At 40.7% G+C, this 22056-nt stretch overlaps 1 protein-coding gene across 3 annotated transcripts in view; it reads left to right on the forward strand.

Annotated features, from left to right (window-relative positions):
- ANKEF1 (ankyrin repeat and EF-hand domain containing 1) overlaps positions 1-15201 on the forward strand; it is a 31655-nt gene extending 16454 nt beyond the window's left edge. For all 3 annotated transcript variants that reach the window (XM_068232534.1, XM_068232535.1, XM_068232533.1), the window contains exons 4-10: positions 430-579; positions 715-838; positions 3734-4556; positions 6398-6624; positions 8687-8883; positions 11087-11209; positions 14946-15201. In XM_068232534.1, coding sequence (XP_068088635.1) covers positions 430-579; positions 715-838; positions 3734-4556; positions 6398-6624; positions 8687-8883; positions 11087-11209; positions 14946-15095 — 1794 coding nt within the window. In that variant the 3' untranslated portion in view covers positions 15096-15201. The remainder of the gene's footprint in view (positions 1-429; positions 580-714; positions 839-3733; positions 4557-6397; positions 6625-8686; positions 8884-11086; positions 11210-14945) is intronic.
- Positions 15202-22056: the final 6855 nt, after the last annotated feature.

Consider the following 22056-nt stretch of genomic DNA (forward strand, 5'->3'; position numbering starts at 1 on the left):
TCCTGGATTGCTGTGATAGAAGAGCACAGCGGGGAGCGGGGGAAGCTACGAAGCGGCTCATCATCAGGCACAACACTCGACCTGAGGAAGCGTTTTTTTCCGCAAAATGCGTTGTCATTAAAAGTGCCGAATAAAGTATTTATTTTTTATAACCTAGTGGATGAACTACTTTTTTAAGGTAGGATCATCTATTACTATTTCAACTGTGCCCCACAGTAAGACTTACTAACCACATACACACCACGGGCGCCTCCTCCCCTATCCCGTTGCGTTGTAAAACATGCTTGTTTCGCGATGATGTACGGTTATACCGACTGGTCATGCACCTAATCATTGCCATAGTCATATGAGAATATCGAACACAGTTATCCTGAAAACAGAATAGTCATGTAATGTAAAATCAATGTCTTCTGCCTTTTCTTTCCTTAGAAGACAGGACGCACTGCGTTAATGGAGGCAGCGAGAGAGGGCGCTCTGGAGGTTGTGCGCACCATTCTAGAGAAAGGAGGAGATGTGAACGCATTTGACCACCAGCGATATCATGCAGTTCATTTTGCTGCTAAAGGCGGGTTTCTGGAGGTGTGTCCTATTTTACATATTCCTGCTGCAATCCTATCACTGATTCTTCCACTGATGCGCATAACATCTGAATGAGAGCGATTGTTAGGGCTTCTTTGGACTAGATAGGCTGAAATGATTTGACTTGAATTACAGATCTTGAAGGTGCTGTCTGCTTACCAAGGAGATATGGGGATTATTGCCATGGATGGGAATACTGCCCTTCACCACGCTGCTGCTGGAGGATTTGCTGACTGCTGCAGGTTTATTGGGCAAAGAGGTGGGTGATAATGTTCTAAAGTTATCATAATATTACTTCAGCGCTTCCTTACACTACTTTACTTGGCTTATGGTTCATCTATTATCTATTCTTCAGAGTAAAGGTGGCCACACACAATACAATGATATAATCACATTTTATGGCCATTCAAAAAAAAAAAAAACATTGGCAAAAGCTTTTTTTTCCTTATTTGTTTGGGATTGGGAGTGGTAGATTTTACTGATCGGTCTTTATGGAAACTGAATAGTGTAGGGTAGATTGTCAAAACCGTGATTTAAAGACCAAAGTCATTTTTTTCAGTTTTCTATCATTTATTTTCAGAAATGTGTATGTGAGATACATTGGTTAGATTTTTCAAAGGTTACAAGAAATCAGAAAAATGTATTACTGTATTTTCCGGACTATAAGACACTCCTAACCAGAAGACGCACCTAGGTTTAGACAAGAACCAGGGAAAGAAATATACTAAGACTGGCACGTCCAAAGGTCCAGGGGCATCTTGTGGATGTCCCCCCCTCCCCCATTACTATGTCCCCCTGTGTACTCCTCTGTCTCCCAGTGTCCTCCTTACATCCTCTGTCTCTCTTGTGTCCTCCTCTGTCCCCCATGTGTCTGACTCTATGACTCGGGTCCACTTTTGTCCCCCTTGCGCCCTCTGCAGTGCCCCTGTGTCCTGTATTGTCCTTTCTGTGTCCTCCATTGTGTCTCCTGTCCTCCTTCCCCTGTCCTCATTTGCCCCCCCCCCCCTTTGTGTCCCCCTGTGTGTCCCCCTGTGTCCTGCTTCATCCCCCTTTGTGTCCCCTTTGTGTCCTCCATTCCAGTTTGAGTCTCGTTCCCCTATGTGCCCTGTTCCACGTTGTGTCCCTACTCCACTATGTCACCGTTCCACTTTTTTTGTCAGTTTCGTGTAGTGTGAGTATAAATTTACTTTGAGGATACGTTACTTGAAGGATGGATGTTCAGTGTTAGAAAAAGGCTTGTGTAATTAAGGGCCAAGGGTGAGTGAAAGGTTAGTGTGATGACAAGATTAGCATGAAGTAGATTAATATGAAGGTAAGCTTAGTGTGAGGAAAAGATAATTTGCATATTCAGTGATGGTGCATTGTGGGTAACCACAAATGTTCACTTATAGCTGAATTATTGCAAATTTCCTTTTGTTTTAAGAAGGCAAATTTCACCAAGCATTGCTTATTAGTAGGAGGGCTTTTTGGTCTCTTTTATCCCCCTATACATTCCTAGTGGTTTGGGTCACCCTGAGCTGCTTGGTTACTCTGTTGTACTGGTCCAAGCCCTATCCCATACAGCCATATCAATCCCTGCTATGTACTGATGAGGACCAAAAGCCTGAAACAGGCTGTCTACATGTGGGTTTGGTGCGGCTGTGTAATATTTAAAGAGACTCTGTAACAAAATTTTCAGCCTTATTTCTTCTATCATATAAGATCCTACACCTGTTCTAATGTGGTCTGGCTTACTGCAGCCTTTTCTAGTTGTTTCTTTAATATATCTAATCTTCTTTCCTTTGTCGAGGCAGAGAGGAATACACTGCTCTACAGTGATAGGGAGAAGTTATACACACCTCCTCCACACCCCCTGCAGGCTCTGTGTGTGTGCTGTGTGTATGAGTCAGACAAGGTCTCATCTCACAGCCAGCGTCTGCAGGCTCAGGAGCTGTGACCTTGTGAACAGCTGTGAATGCAGATAGATAAGTTCAGAGCTCAGACAAGCAGCTAAGGCAACAAGTGGTGTAACATTCCAGCAATCAAACCACATTTGAGAGGAACCTCTGCAAGCAAGCACCTGCTCTGATGATGTATTTCCTGTTTGGTGGCCATCTTCATTGTTTACAAAAACAATGAATAAAACAGTGATTTCATCAGTAGCGGGGAGCAGCGAAAATGTCACAGAGAGGGCTAGGAGAAGACAACAAACAGGCTTGTACGTTTATTTATGTAAGATTTTCACAGTACAGATTAAAGCTATAGGCTTGCTATACACCAGCGGTTCTGGATGAGAAAAAGAGAGAACACCAAGAGCCCAATATAGTGTAGTATGTACTGGTAAGGTATAATTGATAGAGTAATAATATTAATTTAATACTCACAAACCAGGGTTACCAAGTAGGCAACCACTGTCAAAGCAGGTGGGGAGATTGTCCTGACCCCACTCAGGATTAAAAAGTCGCTCTCTGTAGTTGAAGAAGGAAGGGTACAACCCTCCACCAAAGGTGGACTTGATGTAGATAATAGGATAACAGAGGTGCCAATAGGATAAAAAACACTAAAAGAACTTAAAAACCCATCTTGGTAATAGAGGAGGCAGTGGTGCACTCACCCCCTCCAAGCAGAACACACGACTGTGAATTTTCAGTCAAAACAATTTTATTGGATACTCCAAATAAAGTGCAACGCGTTTCACGGGATACAAACCCGCTTCATCAGGCAATAACAGATAGGAGTAAACAGCATCTGCCAGTATCATCAACACTGAGCGCCTCTGTGGTTCTGGATGCTTGTCTGGCTTACAGGGGTGAAAAGAGATAATTTTCATATTCAATAGTGGTGCATTGTGGGTAACCACAAATGTTCACTTATAGCTGAATTATTGCAAATTTCCTTCTGTTTTAAGAAGGCAAATTCCACCAAGCATCGCTTATTAGTAGGAGGGCTTTTTGGTCTCTTTTATCCCCCTATACATTCCTAGTGGTTTAGGGCACCCCGAGCTGCTTGGTTACTCTGTTGTGAAGGTATGATTACTGTGAAAGGTTGTGAGAGACATTGAAAGTTGCACAGTGGGAGACCATCTCAACATGGACATTCTCTGGGATGGAATGTGTTAATCTAAATAGCATATATTTCTGTTGCCTTAATCTGATGAGATTTTTTTTTACATTAGGATGTGACCCAAACTGGAAAAATATTAAAGCCCAGACTCCCAAAATGGTGGCCAAAGAGGGCGGTTTCAAAGCTGCTATGAAGGACCTGGGCAAAGTCATGCGTCTCTTTAAAAAATACTCCAAGCCAGGAGTGAAAAATCCCAACCCACCATGGGCCATAACGTTGCATGACTGGTCGTTTGAGCATCAAGCTGCTCTTCGAGAATCTTTTGCAGCCTTGGATAAGGTGGAGGAAACTGTCACCAGAGAGGATTTTATTTTGGTCCTCACGGAGAAAGGAGCTCCGGTGACCACAGAACAACTGGACACTATTATACACCAGCATGAAAAAGGAAGAGGAGGAAACATCAGCATAGAGGAATTTTTCAAAGGATCAAAGTACTTGCAAAAAGCCTTCCTTCTCTCATCTTATGGACCGAAGAAAAAGAAGGGAAAGAAAGGGAAGAAGGGGAAGAAAGGAAAGAAAACGCTCCCCGTGCCAATATGTACAATGCCAAGTCATCTGATCTCACGCCGGGAAGATGGTGGACCTCCAAATTTTATGATTGAAGCCTTTCATACTGTTACTGACCTCAGTCGATTCGACAATGACCACCCTCCTCAAAATCCACTGACGGATGACACTGGATGGTACATGGATGAGCTGGAGAAGGTGTATACTCACATAAATGTTGTCTCTAAGGCAGGAGATCTTGAGTCTCTAAAGAAGGCTTTTGAAGAAGGTGTACCTGTGGATGTAAAAGACATTTTTTATAAAACTCCTTTGATGTCTGCTTGTGCTTATGGAAACATGGATGTTGTCAAGTTCCTTCTTGAAAAGGGGTACACTTATTATTATTAATATTATATGTAGTCAACATTATGGTTTTGTGAATGCAATAGCCCTGCCCTCATATACAGTAGAATCCCTTTACAGTAACTCCAAGGGACCAGACCAAGTAGTTTACTATATCAGCCGTTTACTACAGTATATCAGAAATTGACATACTCAAGCACATCAAGTATACAGTACTTTAGTTCTGTATTTTAATTCAGTCAATAATTGGGAGTCATTTTTTTATTTTCAATGATTCAGCAAGTGAGCACAGATAGCATCTGTAAGCTAGATCAAAATGCATGGTGCTCCTGTGCAAAGATTTGCATGCACTTCATCATATTCATCAATGGCGTGCTTGAGATGATGTTGCCATTAAAAGGAGGCTCTTGGCCAACGCAGACATTAGTAAATATGTGCATGTTTATATAATGCTGAAACACTGATCTGGGATACCATGATTAAAAAACACCACTGTCATGTACAGTCACAGTCAGCCCTGTCTGCATCTCAGTAATACCACCACCGGTATTACTCTTCATTTTCATGATTAGTTACTAAGGCTATCCATCACCCTAGTGGTCCAATTGCAAGGCTCAGGAGGTAGGAGGAAGTGGGACTTAAAGTGAACCAGAGTCGTAGCACCCTCATGTATTTTACCATATATATCAGTGGGGAAAGTAGAGAAAACACCTACCCTTCTCTCTGTTTCATTCTTCACTGCTCAGCCTGCTTGTTATCAGCCCTGATAAAATCCCCAACTGAGCATTCAGTCTGGCTTTGCTCAGGAATCATTATATCTGAGTCTGTCTTCTCTGATGTCTTTTCAACCCCAAGCCTGCCCCTTCTGGCTCTTCTATAATGACTCAGCTATAATGATTACTGAGCAAAGCCAGACTGAATCCTCAGTCAGGGATTTTTATCAGGGTTAATAACAAGCAGGCTGAGCAGTGAAGAATGAAACAGAGAGCAGGGGAGGTGTTTTCTCTAATGTTCCCACTGATATACTGTATATGGTAAATACATGAGGGTGCTTCGTCTCTGGATCACTTTAAGCTGAGTATACTTATGCAATAAGGCAGGGATTGGGACTCGATCCCTCGGGCGACAGTTCCGGAGGAGTTCTGTAAAGACACATTGCTAGCTTACAGACTAGCGACATGTTCAGATAGATACAGGCATCCAAAGGCCTCTGTGCATCACATATACTGAAATCACGATCACAGTTTTAAAATTATAAAGTGATCAGAGGTTTCTTTAACAGGGAAATTAACTTCTAATTACCCAACATCTGTACGTATGTGTCCTCTTAAACCTGAATGTTGGTACATCAGCCCATTTAGCAACTAATAAAGCTCCTGCCAGTCCCTTTGAAAAGTCTGAGAGTGGATGTGGGGGTGTAAGTATAATGGTTTGTCTCACTCATCCCCATAGTGGCTTTTGTTAGAAACCAGAGCTGGCGTTCTCTGTCTGTTCACCAATGAAGACCAGGACTTTGGCCTGGGTCCTCGGGTGTGCATGCATCCGGCGACGACTGTGCCATTCATTGAATCAATGCATGGCCTATAGAGAGATGTAGTTTGCACGCCTCCTAGCATCAACTGCATCTGTGGCTTCATTTGGTGACACAGACTGCTTATACAGGTTTGATGTTGGGGCCACAGCACAGATACAGTATGTGAGTAACATGCAGATTACACATACCTCCCCCTGGGCTTTACAAGAGGCTTGGCTGGAATACTTCTAGGTAGTGCCCTTCAAAAACATTGTACTGAGTGCCTAGTGTTCTGTTCAAAATGTAATGGTTCTCTATTTTTAATTTAGTAGTATGATGCTGTTTATTTTTCAGCTGTGATGTGAATGCAAGTGATAATTTCATGTGGACCCCTCTGCATCACGCATGCCATGCAGGCCAGCAAGACATAGCTGAACTGCTGATAAATCATGGAGCCAAGATCGATGCCGTGGCCCTCAATGGATCCACACCACTGATGAGAGCTGTGGAGAGTGGAAGCTTAGACTGTGCCCAATTTCTAATTCAATCTGGAGCAAAAGTGCAGATAGTAAACAAAAAAGGTAACCATTGGAGCTTGTTCAATAAGGTTCAGTTTATAACTTTAAAGTGAACCTCTGGACTAAAAATCTTCTCAGCAGCACTGAAAAAGCTTGGTGTTTCTTTAACAGTTTCACAGCATCAGAACTTTGTTTTTCTTACCAAAGCATCATTTTTAGCAGTATTTTAGCTAAGCTCCACCCATCAAAGAAAAAAAGCCCGGGCTTTTTTTCCCTGATGCTGTGCAGAGCATGATGGGATTTCCTATGTTGTTATTCATGTTGCCTAGCAACTGGGAGAGGTGCTCAGGACAGTTGGAACTGTGTCTCATGCTCCCCGTCACCTCCTTTCAACCAAAAAGATGGCTGCCATCATGAAATCAAACATTTGCCTGTTCTATTAAAACAGTGTTGGTAAGAGATTATATTACCTATCTATTTTAATTAACATAACTAATGTAACTTAATGACAGTATGTTTGTTTAGGCTGGAGTTCCTCTTTAATTTCCTGATGCTCTCCTGTACCAACTGTTTGTTGGACACAGGACTGCACTTCCCATAATCCTTAGTTGTTACCATTAGCTTCTGACAACCAGCTGACAATGCTAACTCCTGATGGATGGTGCCATTTTGTAATTTTGTTGGCCATCACGTAACAATGGAGGAAGTTGAGCCACAGTAGCTCATTCCTGTTGTCATCTCAAAACAGGAAGAACTGTCATCTTGATTTTTCAGGTATGTTTGCAGGGAATAAAAAAAGAGATAACGGGTAAACAAAAACATATTTAAAGTGTACCAGTGATAACACATGTGACATGATGAGATAGACATGTGCATATACAGTGGCAAGCATACAGACACTTATGCTGTGCTCCTTTTCTTTTTTCCCTGCCTGAAAGAGTTTATAATTAGCTATGGCAATAATAATATAACTGACAGCTTTTCTTCAGTCAGGGGAAAAGCTAAAAAGGTCAATAGTTTATGTATTTTCACTCTGGAACTCTTGAGGCACTGCAATTGAGCAGAGACTATAAAACATTAAATGTGCTTTGTAAATGTTTACGGTATACATAAAATAAAACCTTGAGATATCTAAAGGAGTCATTTTTAGGAGTAGAAGGACAGATCCAATTGTTTATCTCATTAGTTTATTTTTGTCTCTGGTTCACTTTAACATACAATTTTAAAGGACAACTGAAGTGAGAGGTATATGGAGGCTGCCATATTTATTTCCTATTAAAGTGACACTGAAGTAAAAAAAAAATGATATGATTTGTATGTGTAGTACAGTTAAGAAATAAAACATAAGGAGCAGCGACATAAGTCTAATATTGTTTCCAGTACAGGAAGAGTTAAGAAACTGTAGTTGTTATCTAGGCAAAAGAGTCATTGAGCTCCATGACTTTCAAAGTCGCAGAGAGCTCTGTCTTCTGTAGCTTGTTATCTCAACTGTCTGTGACTGTATTTTCATTTTCTCTACAGAGAAGGGTTCAAAAGTTCACTGGCCTGCTCTGTAAAATCATTTAGAATGCTGATTAGTGTGTAAATTGCAAATATTAGAGAATGATGCAATGTTATAAAAAACACTGTATAACTGAAAATAAAAAAATATGAGAATATTTTCTTTGCTACTCATTTTCTAATAATTATCCGTACTACACAACAAATTCATTATATCATATTTTTTTCGCTTCAATGTCTCAGTTGCCTGGCTGCTCTGTTGATCTATTTGGATGCAGTAGTATCTGAATAACACCAGAAACCAGCAGGCAACTAATCTTGTCAGATCTGAAAAATAATGTCAGAAACACCTGATCTGCTGCATGCTTGTTCAGGGTTTATGGCTAAAAGTATTAGAGGCAGAGGGTCAGCAGGATAACCAGGCGATCAGTATTGCTTAAAGAAATAAATATGGCAGCCTCCATATCTCCCGCTTCAGTTACCCTTTAACTCAAAATAGATATAGGTAATTCTTCATATCCCCGCTCATATCCCCACTCATACCCTCTTACGTCATCATATGGGCCTGGGCAGAGTTCTCCTTTTACAATACATTTACATGTTCTGTCTTTGCTTGTTTCAATAGGCCAAAATGTTCTCGATGTGGCAAAAGCCTATGCGGACTACCGGCTGATTGACCTGATTCAAGCCAAACTGGACAGCTTGCCAAAACCGAAAGAGAAAAAGGGTGGTAAGGGGAAAGGCAAAATGGAGGGAAAATCAAAAGCAGTGTTCAAACCACAGACCCCTGCCATTCCTGAACCTCCACCTGCTAAACAAGAGGTATGCTAAGAAGTATTTGCAGAATGCTCTGTTGTCTGATATATACCTTTCTATGGTCGTAACAATAGACCCTGCAAGGGATGCAGTTGCATGGGGGGCCCAGGAGCTGCAGGTGGCCCCGAGTGTGTGTGTGGGGGGGGGGGGGAGAGAACTTTCTTTTCCCTGTCCTGAGAGACTGACAACTAAGGCCACAAAGAGAAAAAGCTTTCTATTTGCTGCACAATTGTTCTAATGACTGCATCTGCTCAGCCACTGATAAGGAATAATACAAAGATTAGTAGACAGTCCCTATTCAGTGCACATCAGGCTCTTGTGTACAGTGCCCAGCCCCTAGCCTCTCTACCCCTTCCCAATTGCTGTGTGCTGTAGTGATGGTGGAAGAGTCTGCAGAGCCAGTTCTACGTCATCAGAGGACAAGGTCAGTGTAATAAGCTGAGGCTGGGAGCACACTAATTTGTCAGTTTTCTGTATGCGTTTTTCTGCGGGGTGGGGGGGGGAGGAGATGACTGAGGAAGGGGGCCCCATCCTAAGTATCACAGGGGGGCCCAGTGATTTCTAGTTACGCTCCTGTAACTTTCTCCAAAATGTTTTCTTTCTAAGACTGCAGATCAAAAATGCAGAAGCCTGATGAACGTTAGTCACTGTAGTATAAAGAAGTGATTAGCTAATCATGATTCATTGCAACTTTCTCTTTATACTTAACCAGTCCAGAAAAGGAAGGACAGACTTTATTGCCTCCTTCCACAAAACATAAAAGATAAGATCCTACTGCCTACAATAACCAGCGTATAAATCATCGCTCTTCACTAAGTTCATTCAAGCATTATTCAGTTTAGTTTCATGAGGTGTTGCTCATATACTGTACAAGCCAGCACTTTATGACACAGCACCGCTCATTATGCTTTATGCGGCTGGCTGAACCTCCCTGTTCATCCACTGCAGACTGAAAAGCTTGCTGCTACTTCTGCATAGTGAATTCAGAACACCGGAATACTCCTGTTCACCGCTGTTCAGTACCGTAGCAGTGGACAGGGTCAGGGATTGTTCACTCGCTTGCGTGTAATGGCACATTTCACGTGACCCTGATACTTTGCCCTTCCAAATGGAAGGAGGAAGCATGGAGTCACATTGTGAAAAGTGCCGTGACACACACTGTTGTCGTCCGCTTTTTCGGAGCTGAACTGCGGTAACCGGGAGTATATAGGTGTTCTGAATTGGCTATGCTGAATTCGTACACCAACACTACTTGCTGTGTTGCTAAATGGGTTCAACTCCATTAAAAGCCAGAAAATAACAAACAACATGTTCTCAGCCCTTGAAGAGGCCTGCATCTGTGGCCACATAGTGGAGGGACGATATTGCCCATCCTCTGTTCCAGAGATTTGTCCCCACCAGTAGAAGGAACAGGGGCTCTTCGGGAAAATCCCCTTCCCTGGTGGGGTGCTTGATAATAGGAGCAAGAGTTTACGGAGATATCCAATCACCAAACACTCAGGTGGTTGTCGTATTTTACTCTGAAGGGTTCTTCTTCAGAATCCTTGAGAGTGAGAAGACGCAGCAGGAAGTAAGAAAGTAAACTGTTGGGCCTATTTTTGTATTGCAAAAAAACATTTTTTTTGCAATATAAATCTAAATGCAAATCTAGTACTATTATTACATATTTTCACAGCCCAGCATATTGTGTAGTGCTTTACAATTAATGTGACACAAATTACAAAGCCCCCTTGGAATGAGGTTTAACTTTCTATAATCTTTGTGAACTGTCAGAATAAATGCGTCCCATCAGCATTGCCTCCATTCTCCTGAATTGTATTACTAGCTGCATTCACAGACAAACCAGTTAAAGTACAACTGAAATGAGAGGTATATGGAGGCTGCCATATTTATTTCCTGTTAAACAATACCAGTCGCCTGGCAATCCTGGTGATCTATTTGGCTGCAGTAGTGTCTGAATCACACCAGAAACAAGCATGCCGCTAATGTTGTCAGATCTGACAATAATGTCAGAAACGCCTGATCTGCTGCATGCTTGTTCTGGGTCTATGGCTAAATGTATTAGAGGCAGAGGATCAGCAGGACTGCCAGGCAGCTGGTATTGCATAAAAGAAAATAAATATGGTAGCCTCCATAGCCCTCTTACTACTGTTGTCCTTTAAAGGTTCATAATGATTTTTATAATGTGTTTTTCTTCTGCACAAATTAGATATTAAAGCCTGCCGAGATGCTTCACTCTGGAAAGGAGAAAAAGAGTAACATTGTGCAGCTGAACCACCTAATTACATTGGGAGAGACAAATAAAGTAGACATCACATTTGTGCCTAAGACGGTAAGATAAATAACTGGTGTTTAAAGGGATATTTTAACCCAGGATTGAACTTTATCCCAATCAGTAGCTGATACCTTCTTTCCCACAAGAAAGCTTTATCTTTTCTCAAATCCTAACAGATAAAATGGTGCCACCATAACCGCCTATTGTGAAAGCCGCAATTTGCAGCAAAAAAAACCAAAACAAAATTTGGGCACATGGCAGTGCCAGCTATCGGCTAATTTACCTTTTTTGCCACAAATTGCGGCTTTTACATTGGCCGGGACATGCGGCTAAGCAGGTAAATTTAATCACCGGTAGGTGCCTGATTAGTCAATTGCACACACCTGAATTAAATTAATAAACACAATTTTACCTATCTAAAACATATTAAAGCGGAATGAAACCCAGGGTTTCTTCTTTGCTCTAAAAGATTATTTACAGCATAATATATACTACCACCATTTTTTTTTACTAGAACAGCATTTAATTAGTTAAACACAAGACTTACAGGTTCCCTGCAGAGAAAGCTGGACGCATTCGAACTGGAGATAATGTTATCTTGTGTTTACATTCCTCACTTGATACTTCTCTAAAAGTGCAGACACTCCTGAACACAGTCAGACACTCAGAAAGCATTTCTGCTCAAAATTCAAGATGAATAAACCACCATTTATGAATAAAATGCAAAGGCAGCTCTCAGAGCAAAAAACTGTACTTTGGGAACTTGTAATTTCTAAATGAATAATAATACTTATGCACAAAAGCAAATATGATAACTGTATGGCATATACAAAGTAGGAAAACATGTTTTTATTGAATATTATGTCAGGGTTTTATACTGCTTTAAAACCTAACTTTTAATAGATTCAATTAAAATGCCTGTCTCTGCAAATATCTCAGTTCTATTCTGGGGAGGGGAGTTAGGAATCCCTGAAAACCACGCATAGCCTTTATTTGGCTCTGATCAGCTATATGGTCTACCCCTTTTCCCCAGACTGATATAACAACTACATCCTATACACACACATCATACCACCATAACCCAACATGTTACACCCCTTTAATGCAGGGGATTCATCAGGGGCAAATATAAAAGTGCAAGGTGCTACCAGTGCCAATACATAAAGTGAAACATCAAACATCTGGCCTGCACACATAGCCGTGAGGCTGTGCTGCAGATTTGTATGTCTGTTTTTTATATTTCTTGATTTTTTACAATGTTTCTAGCAAAAAACAAACTCAGAAACGCCCCTGTGGAGCAGCAAGGCAGCCGTATAGTAGGCACATGTAAAAGGATGATATACATAAATAAAATAAATACAAGATGATGGATGTTAAGATCAATAATGGAAGTAACAGAACACACTCTTTCAGTTTTCTGCACGTGTTTTTCAGCATGCGTTTTCTGCACACCAAGGGCTTGATTCACTAAACTTATCAAGTTTTAAGTATTAGGTTAACACGCCTTATCATTGTAGCATAGTGAGCACTACGAACCTATGCCTGCTAATTGGCAATGACACTCGTCCTGCCCCTGCGGGTTCGTAGCCCTCACTATGCCACTTTGGCAAGGCGTGTTAACTTTGATAAGGTGTGATATCTTTGGTAAGGCATGATAACTTTGATAAGCTGTGATATCTTTGGTAAGGTGTGATATTGTGGATAAGGTGTGATATCTTTGGTAAGGTGTGGTATTGTAGATACGATGTGATATTGTGGATAAGGTGTGATAACTTTGATAAGGCGTGATAACTTTGATAAGGCGTGATAACTTTGATAAGGTGTGATATCTTTGGTAAGGTGTGATATTGTGGATAAGTGTGATATCTTTGGTAATGTGTAATATTGTGGATAAGGTGTGATATCTTTGATAAGGTGTGATATCTTTGATAAGGTGTGAAATCTTTGATAAGGTGTGATATTGGGAATAAGGTGTGATATTGTGGATAAGGTGTGATATCTTTGATAAGACGTGATAACTTTGATAAGGTGTGATATCTTTGGTAAGGTGTGATATTGGCTGGATGGTGTACTGATTAAGGGCCCTGCCTCTGACACAGGAGACCTGGGTTCGAATCTCGACTCTGCCTGTTCAGTAAGCCAGTAATTCAGTAAGGAGCTCTTTGGGCAAGACTCCCTAACACTGCTACTGCCTACTGAGTGCGCTCTAGTGGCTGCCTCGCAAGCGCTTTGAGTCCGACAGGAGAAAAGCGATATAAAAAAAGGTATTATTATTATTATTATATTGTGGATAAGGTGTGATATTGTGGATAAGGTGTGATATCTTTGGTAAGGTGTGATATTGTGGATAATGTGTGATATCTTTGATAAGGTGTGATATTGTGGATAAGGTGTGATATCTTTGATAAGGTGTGATATCTTTGATAAGGTGTAATATTGTGGATAAGGTGTGATATTTGAATTATCATGGATTAGTGTCTCAAGCTCCAAGTGTGTTTCTATGCAGAAAAAAAAGTGCATGTTTTTTTCACAGCAGCTAAACGACAAAATGTGCAGAATGATCCTGCAGAATGTCATTTTTTTTTCTGCATGCGAAAAAAGCATTAAAAGGACTCTGAAGCTAAAAAAAACCTTTATGATATAATGAACGGTATGTGTAGTACGGTTAATAAATTAATGGACAGTAAAAGCATGGATTTTCTGTCAATTTGGCCATGTATGAATAAAGTAACAATTACAGACAAAAAAGTTAATAAACACCCCCAACTCATATACATTTTGAAAGCAGAGGATATATGGATGTAAAAATGATGGGTATGCCATATTTGCACAGATGTTTAGTACGGGCTAGCGTTCACAGTACTCAGTTGAGTTGCAGAACAACTCACTGACCATGCATGTCAACTCACTGCCCATACAATACTATTGGGCTGTTCACAGTACTGCGAGGTACCGGATCAGATCACATTCTTCTAACTTCCTGCATGCAAGCTTTGTATTAGGCCCCGTTTGCTTTGCGTTGCATTACCGCAGGATAACAATCGGCAATGAAAGTCTATGGTACGATGCAATGCGCCGGGAATGATGTTTTTGCTGCACGACCGATGCTAGGGCAGCCACTCGTTGGTGAGTAGTTAACGCAGCGATGTGTGGCGGATCCGAAGTCTTGTAAGTCTATGCACCACAGCTTTTTTAAAATGGTTTTCGTGATCGCCGCTGGGAGACTGATGGTGGAGCTCCGCTCTGTCATTCATGCGGAGATGATTAAAGTGGACCTCTGCTGTAAATTCTGAAGTGAAAAAGAGCCATAATGACACTTACTATGACTGTTCCCCCTTTTTACCCAATGCGTCGATGACTGAATACTTCTTAAGCAGCAGGGAAGCCTTGTGGCAGCTTTGGAATGGAACATACTTTGGTCGGCACTGCACCACTTTTCTCTTCCCCTGTCCTCTCTGTAATAGGCTGGCTCAGGTAGAAGCAGAGTACCTCTCAGTCCACACTATGAGGCTCCTACCATCCACAGATGACACAAACTCTCAGCAGTCTTTGCAAAGGCAGAAAATTGCCATGGCAGTTTTTTAGAGAGGAGGTGTGGCTAACCAACAAAACATGGATTTTTTAGCATAAGTGGTCAGTTTTCTGAATTTTTCCCCTCTACTCTGTCATAACTTCTGCTGCCTGTGAAGAGGTCCGCTTTAATAATTACATAGTGGGGTACAGTGGTGTTTCCTGTAATTGTCTGGCTAGTTCTCCACATACCTAGTAACCCGCCCACTTTACATCCCCTCAGGTTTGGGTGTCAGAGCCAACCACAGCGGAGCTGATGAAGAAGCGAGAGCACCTACGGGAGCGCTTCACCTATGAAGTGGACTTTGAAAACTTCAAGATGCCATTTAATAAGAACCTAGCAGAGAAAACCTTGGCTTTGGTAAACATTTAGCTGTGTGTCTCTCCCCAACAATCCTATGCAGAGCCAATGACTCACCGTATAGTTGTTTCCAGGAGTTTTGTTTCATCCGTTGCACATTAAAAAGGAATTGATAGTGTTTTTTCACATTTATTTTAAATATTTATTTCATTTAGCACTAAATTAAATTACAACTATTACTAAGAAAATGATAAGGTTTTTTTTGTAGTTCTCCACTTGAACCTGTATCTGGTAAGGTCTGTGAGCAGAAAAACAATCTATGTCACTTTATTGTCATTTTAAAGCTCGGGTAATTTATAGTACATTTATTTAAAATAAAATATTTTTTTCAACTGAAAGGATAACTGAAGTGTGGATATGGAGGCTGCCATATTTATTTGCTTTTAAACAATACCAGTTGCTTGGCACCTGCTGATCTTTCATGCATCAGTACTGTCTGAATCACACACCTGAAAAAAGCATGTGGCAAATCTAGTCAGGTTCAGTCAGAAACATCTGATCTGTATGCTTGTTCAGGGTCTATGGTTAAAAGTATTAGAGGCAGAGGATCAGCAGGACAGTCAGGGAATGTGCATTGTTTAGGGAATAAATGTGGCAGCCTCCCTATCCCTCTCACTCCAGGTGTCCTTTAACAGTTTATGGCCAATGATTAGGTCAAAAATAACCCCTTTCACCTGTTTACATGTAGGGGGACAGGCATCTGAAGGACTTCCAGATTCACCTTCTCCTGTGCACCAAAGGTAGAGAAGGGTCTGCAAATGGGGAGTAGGCAACAGTTCTGTCACAAATACAGGGCCATTTCTTAGGCAGTGCGGACAGGGCGACCACCCTGAGTGCACACCAGCAAGTAGAAGAAGGGGGGCGCAGGCAGAAGGATATAACCGCTAGGGAGCTGGTGTCCTGCGGTACAGCCAAATGAAAGAAGAAAGAAGATTACCAGCGCAATCACCTTCCTTTAATCCCCCTGGGCTGCCTGCGTCAGACATCAAGTCATGATCACGTCACCACCGCATGATGACACCTGATGTCCTGTAGCGGTACTGCAGGCTGTCAGTGCACGGCGCCCATGGAGGAGTTGGCTTTCCGGGCTCTCTTTGCCTGTGTGTTCTGATCTACTTGTGACCTGTGGGTGTGTGACTGTCCCTAAACAGTAAGGGTTCTCGAGTTCATGGGGTGGGGAGAAGGGGGCACAATTTTTATACCCTCGCCCTGGGTGCAATTTAGCCTAGAAACTGCCCTCCACAAATAAATTGCTGACCATTGAAATGCCTTACTGCCATTTATTTATTTGGTAAATGTGTTGTTAGATCCAATACCAGTGCCCAGCACCTTATGATAAGGCAATGCAAATGCAGCTCTTTATTTATACAGGGGAGACATTACAGCGTTAAATAGCATTACACAGGGACATTATAACATCCAACAATGGTACAGAAAATAGTGATGTAACAATGTAGAGATAAATATAACAGACGAGTCGCTGGGAGGAGGGCTCTGCCAAATAAACTTACATTCTAAGGGGTGGGGGAGAGGGACACAACAAAGGGGGTTGGGTTTAATTCTAAGGAAAAAGGGTGGAGCTATGAAGATGGTGGTTAGGCTGTGGTGAACAGATGAGTCTTTAAGGCCTGCTTGAAAGAGTCGAAGGTGGGATAAGTTCCAAAGAGCAGTGCTCTGGAGAAGTCCTTGAGCTTTGCGAGTGAGCAAGTGATGGGGGGGGGGAGAGGGGGGAGTCTGTAATGTGTTGCAAGAGTAGGTTAGGGAGTAAAGTGATGGAGGAGCGGGTTGGTTGGGGAGGTCACAGCCCTGCCCCCTGATTTGATTAAAATGCGAGGTTGTCAAATCTGGAATGTTACAAGAGCAGGGAGAAGATGAGGATACGGCTGACCTTTCTGCAGTAAAGGTTTAATGGGTGAATTTATGAAAGAAATATAAGTGCAGGTGTGGAAAATAACTTTCAGGACCTCCTGCTCCGTGAAGCTGATTTCTCATGCAGAAGGAGGAAACACCTGGGTTGCTTAAAACAGTGATTCCAAGTGAGAGTGGTAATAACTGACTGAAGTCCTATTCACATGCCATAGCTGCTTATATGTTTCTTAATAAATTAAAAACCAATTTTTTTAAGAATGAAAATTAGTACTTTAGTCACAGAGATATACACATATTTATGATGTCCTACTGTAGTGATGGTTATTTCTAGGAGAACTGATGGAGAAGCGTGGGATTTCTTTGATCAGCTGATAGATTTGCAAAGCTCTGATTTGCTGTGGTCGCGTTACTTTAGCACATGACCATGACTAGCAAATCAGAGACTTACATATCTATCACCTGTCCAAACTAATTACATGCTACCCCATGAGTTGTCCTAGACCTGACCATCACTATGTAATGGAAACATTATTTTAAGAGACATTATATATAGACTAGCTGAGCTTCCTAAGGCTTTTTTTAGACAGGGGCTGAACTGTTGGACAGTTTAGCGTCCCCTCTGCCGCCCAAAAATTCTGGTGCAATTGAATTGCCGGCGAACGGCAGCGTTTGTAACACCACATGTGTCAATTGTGGCAGAGAACCGCAACATGTTGCATCTGAGCATGACTCTATGGAGGGGCCAGTGCAGGAGAGCAGCTTAATGGCCGTGAATTTACCATCTGTCATCTGCCTGTCTGAAAGAGGCCTAAAGCTACATACTCACCTCGCGACCAAGAAAGATGGATCCCAGCACTCCCCGAGCCATCTGTCTAGCGGCTGGTATGCGTGACGGCACACAACGCTGATCTTAAAGATGTGAATCACCATGATGGTTGTTATCGGCACGTTTCGCTAAGCTTATTCTCATAGTCACGCGCCTTTACCCATGTTGCAAAATCGTTAAAACGATCACTTGTCGCTCATAAAAATTGTCCATCGTCACAACATTTGTCAGAAAAATTGCGTAGTGGGTACGGGCCTTAAACGTTATTTTAGAGCATTATAACAAGTTAAATAGATTATTTACTGAAAAAAAAAATATTATGCTACTAAGGATTTAGCAATAGGTGGCTTATTGGAACCGTTTTGCACACATCAACAAGATACATTTTACAATGGTTTTTACATCAACTTAACAAGTGGACAACTGAAAAGTAGCCATTTACATTTCATATGGTCAATGAGATATTAATAATTTTGAGTTAGTGAAAATTGTGTTTATTTTATGCAAAATTATGCTGCTCAAATAAAATAAATATGCATAAAATTAACATAAAATATGCATCATGTTGATGTTCTTAGAATCCCATTAACCATCCCTATTCATCTTTTGTTATAATTAGGCCTCACAATGTGGTTTACCACTGCTTTATAAATATGAGTTATAATGTCTGTATTTAGTATTATAACATGTTCTATGAGATTTAGCATGGGTGATGTATAATACGCTATTTTAGCCGATTACTGCTTACAAATAGAGATGTGCAAATGAGATGCAAATACTTCTGAGTTAATGCAGATTCTTATGCATAACTTTTGTAAATACATGCAGCTTGAAAATGGGTCAATCAATATCACAGCAGCAGGATTTTATTGGTGCATTTTCAAGCTTCATATGGCAACATGATATTAGCACAAACATTTGCATTAAAGAGACACTTAAGCGAAAAAAATACTTATGATATAATGAATTGTATGGGTAGTTCAGATAATTATTAGAACATTAGTAGCAAAGAAAAGGGTCTCATGTTTTTATTTTCAGTTGTATCGTTTTTTTATAACATTGCATCATTCTCTAATATTTGCAGTTTACAAATTACACTCTGTATTTTCAATGATGAAACAGAGCAGAGCTAATGATCCTTTGAACTTCCTGGTAGAAAACCTTAACCAAACAAGAAACAGTGAGAGCGTAGGAAGTAGAATTGCATATGCGTTTTCCATAGCACATAGTGGAAACCCCATCTGTGATTCTGCCTAGTGTGTTCCTATCCAGAGACAGGTTGAGATAAGTGCTTCGGAAAGCAGCATTGCTCTCTGACTAAATTAGAGCGCAGAGAACCTCTTTTGCATAGATAACAACTGAAGTATTTTAACTTTTTCTATACTAGAAACAATAGGAGACTCATCTGTTCTACTAATGTTTTATTTCTTAGCAGTACTACACATGCAAATCATTATCCTATACATTTATTTTCACTTCAGATTCCCTTTAACTCGGAATTATTTGCATCTTATTGACCCTCCTTACACACAAATAAAACAAGGGTCAAAATACATTTCATAAAGGAGATTCCTTATAACGTGTATGTATAACCAGGTACTTCAATGATCTGTCTTGATACCTATTGTTATAAATGATTTTTATTTTTATGTATTATTTTTATAAACTATTTAACATTCTCCAATGTCTTAAAATAGCTAAATGGTATTGTGAAAAATAATGTGACCTCAGCAATTAATCAGGTTTGGTTTGTAACTGGGATCTTCGTTACAAGAATAAAGTCTCTTGCATAGTCACATACACCGCGTAGAGGTAGCCCCGTGTCGTATGTGTCCTAACTCTGGCCCTGTAACATGCATAGCACAAACATGCACGCATTCAGCACATCAAAACCTATCTAGGGAATAGAAGCACATATCCTTACTGTCTTCCTTGGGACAGATAGTGCATCGAACTAATCCTGCAAGGGAGCTGCTAGTACCTGCATATGTGCCATGCGAACACACCAGCAAGCTATGTGTTAAGATCACTAATAGGGGAAGATGGAAAGCACTAGATAAAATCCTAGCCACAAAGGATCAAATACAAATTAAAAAACACAAAATCCAGGCTCCTCAGCTTGAGCTAGGACATTTAAACACTTGTAGATTAGATGTAATGGGGAGGTGTTGGAAGGGGTGTGGCAAGCAAAACAGCAAAACATCAAAATGAACTTCCGCACACACATGCAAATCCTCATGCGAATCCACTTAGAAATATGCAGCAATCAATGCTTCCCCTACAGCTAAGTTAAAAGCTGGGATCTTTGTTACAAGAATAAAGTCTCTTGTGTAGTCACATACACCGCGTAGAGGTAGCCCAGTGTTGTATGTGTCCTAACTCTGGCCCTGTAACATGCACAGCACAAACATGCACGCATTCAGCGCATCAAAACCTATCTAGGGAATAGGTGCACATATCCTTAACGTCTTCCCTGGGACAGATAGTGCATCTAACTAATCCTGCAAGGGAGCTGCTAGTACCTGCATATGTGCCATGCAAACACACCAGCAGGATTAGTTAGATGCACTATCTGTCCCAAGGAAGACAGAAAGGATATGTGCTCCTATTCCCTAGATAGGTTTTGATGCACTGAATGCGTGCATGTTTGTTTGTATGTGACTACGCAAGAGACTTTATTCTTGTAACGAAGATCCCAGCTTTTAACTTAGCTGTAGAGACAGCATTGATTGCTGCATGATTTTTGTAAGTGGATTCGCATGAGGATTCGCATAAGTGTGCGGAAGTTCATTTTAAAGTTTTGCTGTTTTGCTTGCCACACCCTTTCCAGCACCTCCCCATTAAATCTACAAGTGTTTAAATGCCCTAGCTCAAGCTGAGGAGCCTGGATTTTGTGTTTTTTAAATTGTTTTTTAATTGTTCTGATGTGTAATAATGGCCACACTAGATACCATTTTTTAAATATTTATTTTCAATTTGATAATTAGGGTACAATATTTTTTTTCTAAATCCTTGTAACATTTGAAAAATCTGACTAGCGTATCACCCACGTGTTCAATATTTCCCCGATTATGAAAAAAGATGAAAAAGTCTGAAAAAATGGCTTGGGTCTGTAAATTAAGAAATGGATCATGTATCCTACACCATTACATTTTCATAGAAACTGATCAGAAAATCAGCCACTCCTTATCTGATATCGATAAAAACAGGACAGTTCCTGCTCAAATAATAAAATATCCAAACTTTCGATTTTTTTCTGTACAATTGGTAGTTTTTTTTTAATCAAATTGCCATAAAACAGAATCATTTTATTCTATCGTGCGTGGCCAACTTAAATGTGACATCGGATTGGTCGATGTGGCTTATGAGGCTTCACCCTCTGACTCACTACAATAATAATACAGTCTGATATGTCTCTACTGTATTTTCACAAACACTTTGACCGTTGTGTAGGCAGACTGGCCCCCTGTTCAATTAACTTTTTATCCAGAGTTTTCTCCTAGGAGATCATTTTTCAGTATCAAGTTATAAAGGAGCCTATTAAAAAGGGCACCTCATTCACATCAATAGACACTTTTTCTCTATTGGCGCTAACTGTATAAAAAAGAGTGCTACGTAAATATAAAACAACTAAATCGGTTTCAATATGGGAACTGCATTCATATAAACAAGCAATATACTTTCTCTTACAAAGTAATTTGCATTTTAGGTTTTGACTTCACAATTAGGGATGCTCATTCGGATCTCGCGGAATAGAAATTTATGAGTTCTAATTGGAAATCCGAATTTCCGATCGGAAATCGGGAAATGGAACTTGGATTTCTGCAGAAATACTGCATTACTGCAATTTGGTAATTTTAGCCCAATTACAGAACTCGAAATCAATGGACCAATCTGAGAATGCAGAAACAACTCGGAAGTATTTGGTCAATCAGAGAATGCAAAAAATGACAAAAAGACACTACTTGGAAATCCAAACTCGGAAATCGGATTTCTGTAGAAATACTGCATTACTGCAATTTGGTAATTTTAGCCCAATTACAGAACTCGGAAACATTGGACTAATCAGAGAATGCAGAGTCAACTCGGAAGTATTTGGCCAATCAGAGAATGCAAAAAATGACCCAAAAAACAACTACTCAGAAATCCGACATTGAAAACCGATCGGAAATCCGTGAAATTGGTAATCACTGGCGGAAATCGGAATTTCTGCGGAATCGTAAATTTACATTTCCGACCATCCCTATTCTCAATGGTATTTTTTTTTATTCTGAACTA

The sequence above is a fragment of the Hyperolius riggenbachi genome, chromosome 4, assembly GCF_040937935.1.
Source record: "Hyperolius riggenbachi isolate aHypRig1 chromosome 4, aHypRig1.pri, whole genome shotgun sequence".
Taxonomy (NCBI): domain Eukaryota; kingdom Metazoa; phylum Chordata; class Amphibia; order Anura; family Hyperoliidae; genus Hyperolius; species Hyperolius riggenbachi.